Below are 13542 nucleotides of genomic sequence, written 5' to 3' on the forward strand. Positions count from 1 at the left end.
TCCTGGCTCCTGATGAGGGTTTCATCTGTCACACTGTGGACATGGTAGTATTCACATACAACAGTTAAATACCACATACCAATGCAACAAAACCCAGGGAGATCTGACTCCACACCCTAGGAAAGGGAGCATTTGTCCTGGTTACACTGTGAAATTTCAGTACCTTTCCTAAGGGGGCACACAGAGGAAGTTTGGCGCCCAGTGCACCACTCAGCACTGCCAGTGACCGAAGATAGAGGTCATAAGTCCACCTCCAAATGAGCGGGACTGCAGCCAATCTCCCTTCCAGACAGAAGGCCCAGAAGGTACATTACACTGAGGAAATGGTTTGCATGGCCAGAGGACAGTGATGTAACATAAGTGTGGACAGAAAGGCACTGAGACAACATTTTGATCAACATAATTCTCCCTACAGGCCCTTTCAGAATAGCCTTCTCTCACATAAGAAACACAACCTGAGGAAAAGAACACAGAGTTTGGGAATCTTGAACAGCATTTTGCCATAGACAACTTCTGCGGCCACAGTCTGGTTGAGAAATATCTTTGTACATCTACTTCTCTCCAGCAAGACAGGGACAGCAGCCCTTCTCTGCTCAACAAGGTCGTTGCAAGGTGCTCAGACAAGCTAAGGAATATAAGAATTGAGGCTCGTATAAAAACCTTATACAGGTTTATACAGTGATGTACAAAAGCATAACCTATGCAAAGCCTGCATTTAAAATGGGGCTTGTGTGTTCAACTGCAGGTGCTCAGAGGACAGAATTTTATACTGCTTGCAAGAGCCAATGCCTCATGCTGTCCCAGGCCTATGCACAGGGAGAGCACTGGGATTTAGCAAAGAATCTGTTCTGTTGTAACATTTGCAGCCAGCCCAAAATGGAAGTGTCCAGCGGGTCAGGGTCTGTTTTCCATTACTGTGGTGCCCTGGTTTTATTCTGGTATCAGTCCATTTAAACCAATAGGTCATTAGCATGAACACAGTGTGATCCAGACCCAGAGCATTCAAGCTAATATTCAACCTTTTGCTTATTCCTCCATATGCCTCATACAACATATAGTTCAGAGAAAAATTACACCTTGTGGAATTCTTGGACTCACTGGTTTGGACTAAAACCATTTCAATCTTAGCTCTGAATTTCCTGCATAGCAAAAGTTAAGAGAGACATCAATCTTGTTCTCACTTTCAGCGAGACCAAACACGAACCCAGCTTTGTTGAGGTAACATGCATTAATGGCAGCCCAGAGTTCATCCCAAACCACAATACTTCGCCTGTCTGTCCTCATCAGCTTTTAGAGTTACCGATGAAGCAACAGGGCAGAGCTCTACAAACTTCTGCTTGGCACCATTCAGTTACAGAAACCACGGGCAATCTCTAATTCAGAGACCCATGAAGTATCCTTGGTACCCAAAAGGTATTATCTGTAAAGGAATAAAAATTCTGTTCACCAAAATATTTATATTAGCTGAGAAAGCCAAACTCTGCCAAGAGCAGAGCTGGCAAGTTTCCCTGGAGTTTCTCTGCCAGTGTGTAAAACACAGAAAGCAGCCCCACCTACCACAACCCCTCTGTACATGCCCAGGGCTGGTTAGTTTTTTAAGTACAGTGCCAACTATTTGTAAGGCCTCAAAAATCTGGAAACTTTAGAGCGCAGCAGACGAATGAAGGATCTTGGGAACATCTCTCTTGACTCTTGGGCTGTGTACTTGAAGTAGTTCTGTGGATGCGCCAACACGTCAAACAATGCTTTTATCAGTTTCTTGTCCTAGAGAAAAAAAAAAAAGAAAGCAGATTTTACAGTAATTCCACAAAGGAGTTAGGGTCAGTATTAATAAAGCTTAGTGACTGATTAACTCATAAAAGGTTATGGGCATTTTACTTTTCAAGTACTAATGTTTCAGGGGCTCAGAAACTAGTGGAGCAAGGCTGACATTCAGGCCCCAGGGAAGTCACTGGAGTTTCACATTTATCATTAGTGGCACCAGGATTTCTCCCCTCCTCATACTTCCAAGAACAGCAAACAAAAAAACCCCACCCAAACCAAAACACAAAACAAACACTGGATCTGATATCCAGCAAAAGAAAGGTTTATTTGGGATGACATCCACTCAACTTGCCCATGCAACTGTCCCCTAACTAAGGTCAGAGAAGTGAAATCCACAAAGAGATTTTTTTCACCCAGGTAAGAAAAGCCCTTGCTAATCTACAGGCTATAAGTAGCAGCACCAAGTGCTTCTCCAAGAGATTAAATCCCATGTCCCTCAGTTTGCTCCACTGATTCCTTCCAGCACAGTTTATGTGAGGCTCAAGGGGCTATCTTCACCATAGATTTCCCTAGTAGGTCTCATCCACCTTTAATCCCCCTGGGCACAGGGTCTCGTATCCACTGCTCTGCACAATCAGGATGTGCTGATTCACCCCACTTCCCTGAAGTAGCATGTGTCTAGCGCACCAAGGAACAGATCTGATGCAGAGCAGGCAACCTCATTGGCACAAAATAGTGTCATTTTCAATCAAACCCAACATTTTAGTGGAAGGAATATACCTTAAGTATTTCTTGATGATTTTCAGATGCATAAAGTCTACCATCCCGAACAATGTCTTCTATTAGTTCTTGGTAATCCTCTATGGGGAATGCACAAAAGAGTAATTTGCAAAAGGCTCACTTCACTTGCATACTCAATACCTCCCATGTAAGCCTTACCCCCAAAAGAACCAGTGGTACTCAGCTCCCATATTAGCAGTCAAAAAATATTCCGAACGCTCTTCTGTAAAGAAACTACAAATACTGTTTACTATGAAAACAGTGTACTCTGCTGAGCTGCTCAGCATCAATCTGTCAAAAGCAAAAGAAATCATAATGCACCTAGGTTACAGTATACACTACAATCCAAGTAGGCTGCTTCAAACCAGCTGCGTTGTAAATACCCACAACCTGTTATTGACTTCTTTCTACAGTAAGAAGGAAAAAAAAAAGAAGTAAGAGGAAGCTTTCTTAAAAGGCAAATCCAATGGTCAATCAAAACTTGAAATGCTTCAAAAGGAGAGGTCTCCCCTGAAAAATTAATTATCCACTGTTGATGAAACTCTGCAGACCACAGCAAGGACGACTCCTTCACAATTAATCCAGTGTGAACAGAAACGTGCCATATCATTTTCACATCACTTATGCTGAAGTGCAAAGCCTCAGCTCCAGTTTCACTCCTGGTGACACTGACAAGGATAGGGTGAAACTCTTGGCCCTCAAGCTTCTTCTAAATATAGATACTTTGCTATCTGGTACTAGATTACAGATGGTAGCAGCAACACAATAAATCAGAGGCACCTGGCTCTGCCCAGTTCCTAACTGGGGGCACTCTGCTGCCAGCTGAAGCAACCCAGAACTGGGAAGGCACAAAAACACATAAAACCCAGATTCTGGCTCTGAGCTCTGCATTTTGCAGTTCAGACCCCAGAATCCCAGCTCTTTGTTTAGGTCTGTGGAAGACTGGAAATACGGTGGCACTTAAGACTGCCATGCAATGCAGAATTCCTTAAACTAGCTTTAAATGAAAATGGCTACTGGAAGTAGTCTTGTGGTGACACGGCTGAGAGCGCTGGGTTACCCTGCTGCTTAGCAAGGTCAAGGAGCCCACAAGGAGTTCTGCACTGCTGCAGCTGCACTAGTCGACATAGGCTCAGCTGCTCACATCCGCTTACCATCATACGTTACATAAGGAACTTGGAATCCTTTGGCACTGTTCCCTTCATTCGACTTGAACTGGATCCACAACTTCTTAGATCTAGAAGTGAAAGCTATAGGGCGTTCGTAGGTTTGACAGGTTTCATACGTGGTCACTGAGTTGGAAGAAGCTTTCAAAGAAAACACACAATAGGCAGTTATCTGACAATGCTTCATACTAATGAACAATTAGAAAACAGGTTAAACTACCATGACAAGAAATGTTTGCTGGTATTAATAAACTCCTCAAAATGTGGCAGGCCATCAGTGGATGGCAAGCCATCAATGCGTGACTTCTTGTTCAAGGAATATTTTCCCTTTTCCTAAAAAACAGTCTACTGTTTGAAGGATGTGCCTATACTAGAAACTGAAGCTGTTTATTCACACATCAGGCACCTGTAGGGACTAGCAAGCATCTCCTCTTTCCTAACCCAGGCTAGAGTTGCTTAGCATAATTCATGACTAGTTAGCTTGAACCATCTACCCCTTCTTAACAATATTTCTCTCAGAGTTCACTGACAGATCATAGCCTTGCACCCTTGTTTCACCTGAACCTATGGAGCAGCATTACCAAACAGGATTTCTCAATTTGTCATTTAAAGAAATTTCTACTTTTAAGTAGAGGCCAGCCAGGCTACATTTAGTTTATGTAAACAGCAATGCATGTGAGAAACCTGTGTTGCACACTGAGATAGATACCATATGCCTCAGTAGATATTTCAGACTTACAGCTTTTTCGCATCACCAGGTAGTCTCCACACTCATCTTCTATTGGTAGAAATATTTCTGGAACCACAATCAGAATACGGCGCTTTGGTGGTGGGTTAATATTCCAAGTGCACTCAGTGTTTGCAGGATAGTCCCCAGGATAGTTTGGTGATTCAATATATCCAGTGTAATCTCCCAGTTCACCTCCACACTGCCTATCTGAAAAAGCAATACAATATGCAAGACTAGGCAAAGTGAGGTCATCCTACAGCTCTCTCTACAGTCACTGTCAGAAACAGTACATGGGTGACAAACACAAAAACTTTTCTGTTTGCATCTGCTGCAGGTACAGTTGTCTTTGCCAGCTTCACTTCACACTGCTGCCTGCTTCTGCCTTTGTGTTTTAATCAATGTTGAGACATAGAAATACAGACTAGGCCCTGTTAACACAGCACATGCTATCAACCAAGCCACAGCCAAGTGGCAAGGCAGTTGTAAGAGGACATAGAAATGGTAAAACAAGGATGCTCCACTTGCTTGTACCAGACAGAACGTTTTTACAGAAGTATCAGCTTAAGTCTAACTGGAGTCTGAGGTGGTCTGCTCAGGCACCATGCCTGCAGCAGCACAAAATAGGCAGTATAGCAGGCCCTTTCGCTGCACAGATTAGCGTTGCTGGCAGTAAGAGGGTGAAGGTCAGTGCAGAATGCTTTGCCTGCGCTCCCCAACTCTGTGTGGCCAGAAGGGTCTCGGCACTACAGCACCGTAACAGTGATGTGCGGGTGCGACATGCCCAGGGAACGGATTCTTTAAGTGAGAGACGTGGAGTTCCCAGAAACATATTTCTACATACATATGTGTATATACGTCTGTGTGTATATAAGTGTCTCCAGAGGTTCTTCTGAAGAGTCGCCTCTCTGCCCTCTATTTTCCCTCTTTAATTTACCCTCAGCTTCCCATACAACAGCTACCATAATCTAGAACAGTGGTTCTCTTTGTAATTGCCTCTTTCAAAGGTTGTTATTAGGAAGAAATGGTTACTAGAACTAATAAGTTTTGTGAGCCAACTTCCATTCCTTTTAACAGAAGGGAGAGAAATCAGGGTGCCGAGAACACAAACTCTGTCTGCTCTATCATGGAAGAAAAGATTTAATACCAAGACCCAGAGTGACCCAGCACCAACTGACAAGACATAAGCATCACTTACCTTAACAAGAATGATGGAACCAGTCTGCAGAAATGGTCTCTCATGGACCTCAGTAAGCCATGTGGGATGAGATGCAGGCAGGCAACAAAAGAGGAGCAACACCACTGCCTTCTCTCCAAGCTCCCTGGAGCAAAGCTAAATTTTGCCCTTAGGACCACTCTGAATATTCACGGCCCAGTCTTTTTATTTGTAAGAGATCATCAAAACCATCTTGCTATACTTACTTTTGCACTGTGTTATATTTGTTGACCCATCAAAATCAGTAGTGGTGTTTCCAGGGCATGAAATGCAGTAATTTTGTCCAAACTCAGGCTGGTATGTCCCAACTGTGCAGCGAATACAGCGATGAGTTGTGGTATTATAAAAATGGCCAGGTGAACACTGAACTGGAGAGTAATTAAATATGCAGCATGGTTAAAAAAGTGGCAGTACCACATTAGAATGTGATTTTATGCATTTTTGTAAGTCCTAGTATAATTTCAATAACTGAAATGCCATATTCATAAACTATGAGGGTAATAAAGCAGAGGTAATTGAACAGATTTTAATTTATCATGTCACTTTGTGCAAGTTCAAGAGTCCCAAATGCAACACTATAGAGCAGTTCTGTGTGGAAGCAGTAATAAAAGATATGGGGGAGTGAGTATAATCACCGTGATTTTGTAAGCAGGACACCAGGTAGAACAGTGTGTTACCAAACGGTCTAGCCACTGACGTTTGACTGGGAAGGTGAACTGTATGTGGAAATACTAACTAAACTTTTCTTTCTTGCCAGCTTATGCCAAGCAGCATGTGCACTGCTGCTGCATCCTAGTATACCCCTGTGATCAGCTTACCACAAGCAGAGGTGAAAGACTTTGGCCCTCTGCAAGTGGCACATTGCATCAATATTAGTGACTAAACTGGTATACTGCCGCCTTCTCTTATGATCACACACTGTCTTGCAACAACAGGCCATGACTCAGAGTACAGCCACCTCCACCAGATCTGCTGTTACTTTATTTCATCACGTCATGCAAATCATCATGTTAGCTAGACACATAAGCTATCGCCCTCACAGGGCTTGCTGAGAGTACCTCCTGCGTCACCAAAGCAAGACCCCATTCTGACACACAAACTCTTTCATAAACAGAACAGATTTTATGGAAGTTTTAGACATGAGATAGACAGACATAGGGGAAAAATCCTTTCTAGCAGACTTGCAACTTTTTTGCTATTTCCCTGCATGCAGACGGGAAGATTTTCTTCTCTCATTGCAATCTGAGAATACAGGACCCCAAACACTTTTGCTTACATCTCTAATATGCTTCTTTTCATTTGGTTTTGCTTAGCTATTCTGCATCTATGCCCATAATCATCTGTACTGAAACCTGACAGAAAGCGGTCAAGAGCATCAGCCACGTTACCTTTGCTCTTAACTCCATCACCACCTTGCTGCTATTTCCTTGCCTTTTTTCTTTGTGGGACTAAAAAAGAATTAAAATAAAATCTTTTCCTATTCCTTTTACCTCATTTGGCAAGTTTACCTCTCTCAGCTCAACATCAAAATAATTTACTACCTTGCCTTTCAAATGTAGTTTTCTGTGCTGCACAGTCCCTTTTTTCTATTGCTTTTAAGCTCTGCTTACTGCCAAATAACTCTAGTCTTGTTGAGCTTTGCAAGCTAGCTCAGCCTGGAGTCCTTCCCTACATGTTCCAACCCCCAGTCCAAATCTTCAGATACAAGTTCCAAATAGTTCTTGCATCTGTGATTCCATGTCCCATGTGGCCTCTTCCACATGCAAATCCCTGAGCTATTCATTCCAGTTAATACAAAAAATTCCTTTAATCTCCACTCTAATTTGAAAACTGAACCTCATTTATAGACCTGGTTTTGTTTATGTTAAATAAAACTGAAATCAGTTTGTCTTATCTTGATCCAAGTTTTTTAACATGTTTTTTTAGTGCTTTAACTTTGCAAAATTAAGTATGAAACAACAGCATTTGTGGATTCAGTGATTCTTCACTGAAGAAATCTATTAGTTATCACATTATTACCAGTAATATTAATTCTTCAACCATACTGCAAAATTCTTCTATCGTATTGCCATTATCAATAGTAAACATATCTTAACTGACACTAGTGAGATCTCTTAATCCAAACCACTACCAAATGTTTGCATCAGGACCTTATTTCTATCACTTATTTCTACTGTATGGCAGTAGATTTTTCTATTAACACTTTTTCTTCAGGTGATTTTTATTAAGTGATGTTCTTTTACCCACACTTTAAGACACTGAGCGAACCATTATACTGATTAACATTTCGTCTCTCCCAATGGACACGTATTTTTATCAGCATTTTCAAAGACAACTTCATAGCTGTCTTTCAGCTTTTTACATTTTAGATAACTAAGATGCTAACGGAATTCCTTGATTTTTAAAGATATAATCCCCACCTGATTTTCACTCCTGTGAGGAAAAGCTTGGGAGCTGATTGCATGTCAGCTCCACTGTGATCAAATTTAGAGGGCTGTCTGAGGTACTGCAGGGCTAAGCTGAACACTAGCTTTTTAGGTATATCCCAAGGCATCCAAGCCAGTTTCTCATTATGAACATGAAGAAACTATTTTCTTACTTATCCTCCAGGACTGCAATTCACTCCTTCACATTTTCATGTTGCTGCTGTGCTCAAACCCAAAATGTCAATAAGGCATACTGGTTTTGATTTTTTTCTTGGGACTTTTTTTCTCCCTGCTGTTCCTTTATATGACTCTTCACAGATCAATGACTTCACTGACCAACCTCCATGTATCTCCCAGCCCCTTCTTGAGTCTTGTATAAAAATCAGTTATAAAAAGAATTGAGGCTTTATTGAGTTTCTTTGCAGCCAGGCTAGCCAACTATGAAACCCCTGAAAGGAGAGATCCTTGAAAGGAGAATGACCCTTCTTTGAATGCCCCACTTATAGCAGCAGCAGTTACTTTTGCTTCAGAGGAACGCAATTCATCAAATAGATCTCAATCTTACCTTTGGTCTCACAGTCCTGAAACAAGGATGCACTGCTATGTCTTGTTGTTAGACCTCCTCCGCAGGGAAAGCAGGATACTCTCCCAGCTTCAGGCTGGTATGTCCCAAGGGGACACGGCAGACAGGGTTTGAAGCCGTCAGGAGAATATTCACCTGGTGAGCACTGATCTAGAAGAGGAAGAACACACTTGCTTCAACATGTACATTATAGGTGAAGGTACAGGACCCGAAACCCCACGGTGAAACTGCTCTCCTCTTTACTTGGGAACTGGGAGCCAGGGTTTCAGAACTGAATGCTAGCAACAGATAGAACTTAATACATGCAATGTACCCTGCAGAACTGAAACAGACACTGATAACCTCTGGTGCTAGTGAGCTCTTCTGTGAGCTAGAATGGATTTCACGCTTTGTTGCAAGGCTCCACTAGACACTAGGCCTGTCCAGTACTCTCTGTTAATCTGTACGGTGCAATTATGTAGTGATTATCTCCTCTTTCTAGCTAAAGAACTCTTGGACTCCTCCCAAATGAAATAATTCAGTACTGAACCTAAGATGCCAAAAATGTACTTCCAGATTTCTATAAGTACTTTAAACTTAATATTATTGAATAGTCATACTTCATAACCATTGGTGTTACTGAATTGTGTGAAAACCTCATGCACAACAAATAATCGTGCAATTCACAAAACTAAACATTATGTATGCCTCAAAGACTTCTAAAGCAGAAATATTCTTGCCATTCCTCTGATACTGGATCTTGGATAATGATTATCTGTGCACTGGATTGCTGTGTTCTGTATGGTGCATCGATAGCACTAACTCAATCTGACTGATTTTACTTCAACACACACCTCAATACTAACAAGCCCAGCAATATTTATGGGTATCTTTGAAAAATTCTGGTTTTCAAACTTTTCACAAAAGAACTGGCTTCAGTGCCAGTATTCGATAATTACCCTGCTCTGGAAAAGCACAGAACACTGTTGCAGTTGTTCAGCTGTGCTGAAAAATTCTGTCCTTTTAAAGACCTGTTACGATAATAAACTGTTAGTTTTAGTTTATAGCGCAAATAAATCACTCGGTGAATAGCTGTTTTGTTAGGAAGTTAAATTGGCCTTGGCTTCGTTTCAGGATATATGACTAACAACAAGCAGTGCATTAACCACCGGTCATGATCAATGATGAAGAGTTTTGTTTATAACTGATAGACCGAGTGGAATAGTGAGTGTTCCTCCTTAGCTTAAAAATAAAATACAGCAGGTTAAGCAATGCTGTGTAGCTTATCAATGAAAGCTAGTGAGGAAGTCTTAGCTCTTGGTTCTAACTTTTTCCACCACACATCACTTCTGCTCTCATAAGGACACATATTCATTTGCTCCCACACTTTTCAAGCCTTTCTTCATTTTATAAACATTCCTATAGAACACTCATCCCTGTACTCTTTGTGCAACTCAACAAATATGAATGAATTAAGGCTTTCATTGCAGCACTCATAATAAGGTAAGGAAAGAGCACTATTTATAATTCTGTGACAAGGAAAGACAATCAAGGTTAGTAAAGGTGATTTTGAGAAGTGGCTACTGACTTCAGAAACCCAGAAGCAATGGAAAGACCAGTGTAAATCTCCTTCTCTCAAAAAACTCTATGGCTCTATGAGAAATCAGTGCTCTGAGTGGCCTCACTAGAGACTATCTGCTCTCTGCTATCTCCCCTTAACATGTCTTTTTCCCTTCATTTTGATCACATGTCAAGTTTGGGGTGGTTTGGGGTTTTTGGATTGGGGGTGGGTGTGTGTCTTTGTTTTGTTTTTGTTTTGAACAGAACGCTACTTTACATTGACACATGTAAAACCATACAAATTCAACCTTAAAACTGTATTTCAGGTTTCCTGAACTTGCTCGGAGTCCAGCATAACAGTAGATTGGCTAACAGAACTCAAAGGAAACCTGTCCCAGGCAAGAACCAAACCCACCACTTATGGCAAAATTGAGAACATATCCCATCAGATCTCTCTTGACAACTTTATCATCTGCACCCCACTTGCCTTGAAACCGCATGTTGTAAAATTGTAGAGCTCCCTGTGGAATAAAACTGAGTTAATCTAAATCTTCCAGGATTATTTAGCAAAGTGCCTAATTTTGAACATTTGTATTGAGGAAGTAAACTTAAAAATATTTCCTCAGACATCACTGAGATCCTCCACATGGGGCACTCTTAGATGCATTGTGTGACTGAATTCTGAGAGGGAGACAAAGATGAGGCAGAAGCAACAGATGGTCTGTTTCTGTGCCTTACCTCCACATTGAGACATAGTGTGAGCTTCAGCTAATTTTTGGTTTTCAGGATTCTGAGGACTGGGACAAGAGTCACAAGTTATTTGTCCTTCCTCATCCTGTTAAGTTTTATTAGGACTTAAACCACAACTTTTTCATTCCCCATCATAGTACGTTCCCACACTTCAGCTAACTAGCAGCAAGAAAAAATATCAGGTCACTAACATTTTGTGTCTGTGGGTTCAAAGCCAAATCAGGTGGTCAGCAGCTAGACTACTAGATAAAGCGCAAGGTGATACAAAGACTACGTTTACACAAGTATTAGAGCTGATCAGCTCTCAGGACTTTTGCAATTTGGCAGTTTCTGCGTACTGAAAAAAGACTGACATTTTGTTTCAGCTTTGCTCAGTGTTAACCTGAAGTCCATTAAGCTGCACTGGAGCTACACTCCAACTGCTTCAGGCCCCATTTCCCTCCTGTCTTCCACTTGCACTGGCTGCCCCGGGGGTGCACTGTGGCAGGTCAGCAGGATGGTAGGCTATGCCTGTGACAGCGCCCACAGAAGAAACACAGGGCTGAGACAGTGAAAGGCAGGAACTGTGTAAAATCAACCTGGGGCAAAACAAAACTTTTCCATTTGATCTGAACCAATCAATTCAAGTATTTCATTTTGATTTTCCTAAAAGGTGGCAACAACAGAAAGAAAACTGTAAAAACAAGTCCAACTAGCTACCACCACTGTAATAGGGTGTGCAAAACCAGCTGAAAAAGCTGTGTACAGTGTGGTGATTACCACACACAACCGCTAGTTGTGAACTAGCTTGGAGAGAGAAAAGGATAAAGTGGGAAGACAGCGGGCAGGCTGACCCAACATGGAGAGAAAGCCATGTAATGACTACCCAGCTCTTTCAGTATGAACTACTGCTTAAAAATAAGAATATCTGTTTGGGCAACAGCATCTTGCTGGAGTCAAACCAGGCTGGCAGAGGAGTCCAGCTAGATGAGCAACGGACTTGTTCTGAATGTCCATGGGCTGTGGGTTCACAGGACACCACCACCCTAGCTGGCCACTCTCTGCTCAGAAATCACTTCACATTATCATCAGAGCCCCAGCGTGTGGAGTGGCCTTTCAAGACAGAGCTAGATGCTTTCACAACAGAGGTCACTGGTTTATGAAGCAGCATATGTGGTATGCCTCCTGGAACTAGAGAGACTAGGCCTAGATGGATAGGCCTATGAGGGTACTCCACACGTATTCATATCTGATGTTACTACATGCAATAATGAGCCTTATTCTCAAGGGTGTTAAGCACCCATGCTCAATTTGAAATCAATGAGACTTGAAAAAAGCAAGCAACTCTGGATTAAGTTTATAAAGTATGTAAAATAGATACTGGGAAAATTAAGTTTTAAATATTGCACTGCCTAGAAAAATGCATAACCCTATCCTTCCCCTCACTATGACTTCTGAGACGCACCAAACACTTCAAGCCTTAATAGATCCTATGTGCATATGAGAAAAGAGGTTAATACATCCAGATACAGATTTAGCTATTTACAGTCTAATGAATACTCATTATTCAATGCAAATATTAAAATTACTCCAAGTGATGCCCAAGCTTTAATGCCTCAAGCTCTTAAATATATCAGTTTCTTCACATGACTACATCAAACCAAGCTTTTCAAAGTGGTACAAGTGTCCAGACAATTTGATCCACACATTCCCTGTAAACTGCTCCCAGTTCCTCCCCATCTTCTACCTAGAAATGTTCCAAACACAAGCCACTCCTCTAACCCCACTGCAGCACAGAGCAGGGGTAACAGAGAAAAGCCTGTTTAGAAGCTCACAGCACTCACCAGGGCCCAATTTAGCATAACAAACAGACTTGGTGTTAGGTTCAATTATAGTAACATTAATTATAGGGACATTATGTCAACACAGAAATCATCCCATGGAAATCCACAGGACTGTGCATGAAATTAGGATGACACAAATGAACCCTCTCTAAAAAAACCCAAACATAACAAAAAACCAACAACAAAACCCCCAAGAAACACCTATAAGAGTTCAAACTTTTCCTGTCATTTGTTTAAATGAAACCAAAAAACTTTGAGCTTCATTTCACAAAACTAGAAACTGCATGGTCCCACCTGACACATGGGAAATACCCAGTCGAAACAAGATCTGAAGATTTGCAAATAATGACATTGAGTCAGAATTCCACTGGCTGGCTTTGCTCTTTTTTCAGAAACCTGATTGTTTTTCTCCAATTGAACAAAAGAACCAATTGCCTCTAGTAGACTTCATTTCTGCAGCCACTGTCTTTGTTTGTCTTCAATACCCATTAAAAACCCAGTCTTGAGTCTCATGCAGCTGTTTTAAAGAAAAAAAAATATGTGAAAGCTTTTCTGATGCAAAAACAAGAAGAAAAGAGGGAGGATGGGGGGAAGAGAGGGGCCCACAGGGAACCAGGATTAACAGTTACAAAGACATTTAAAGGCTCTTCCCCTCTTTTCAACATGTTAGCCTTTGAGCATTTTCTCCTATAGACAAATGCTGTAGTATCTCAGTGGCTGAGAAGGTGAACCTCATAAAGGAGGTCATGATCCACCAATTCACCATTT

The 13542-nt window shown here is 41.5% G+C and overlaps 1 protein-coding gene across 1 annotated transcript in view; it reads right to left on the reverse strand.

Moving 5' to 3' along the window:
* Nucleotides 1–1611: 1611 nt before the first annotated feature.
* SCUBE2 (signal peptide, CUB domain, EGF-like 2) overlaps nt 1612–13542 on the reverse strand; it is a 45999-nt gene continuing 34068 nt past the window's right edge. The window contains exons 17-22 of the mRNA XM_009328620.1: nt 8645–8812; nt 5860–6021; nt 4450–4647; nt 3699–3851; nt 2545–2624; nt 1612–1764 (exon numbers count right to left, since the gene is read on the reverse strand). Of these exons, the coding sequence (XP_009326895.1) occupies nt 1612–1764; nt 2545–2624; nt 3699–3851; nt 4450–4647; nt 5860–6021; nt 8645–8812 (914 nt within the window). The remainder of the gene's footprint in view (nt 1765–2544; nt 2625–3698; nt 3852–4449; nt 4648–5859; nt 6022–8644; nt 8813–13542) is intronic.

Source organism: Pygoscelis adeliae, unplaced genomic scaffold, assembly GCF_000699105.1.
Source record: "Pygoscelis adeliae isolate BGI_AS28 unplaced genomic scaffold, ASM69910v1 Scaffold166, whole genome shotgun sequence".
Lineage (NCBI taxonomy): Eukaryota > Metazoa > Chordata > Aves > Sphenisciformes > Spheniscidae > Pygoscelis > Pygoscelis adeliae.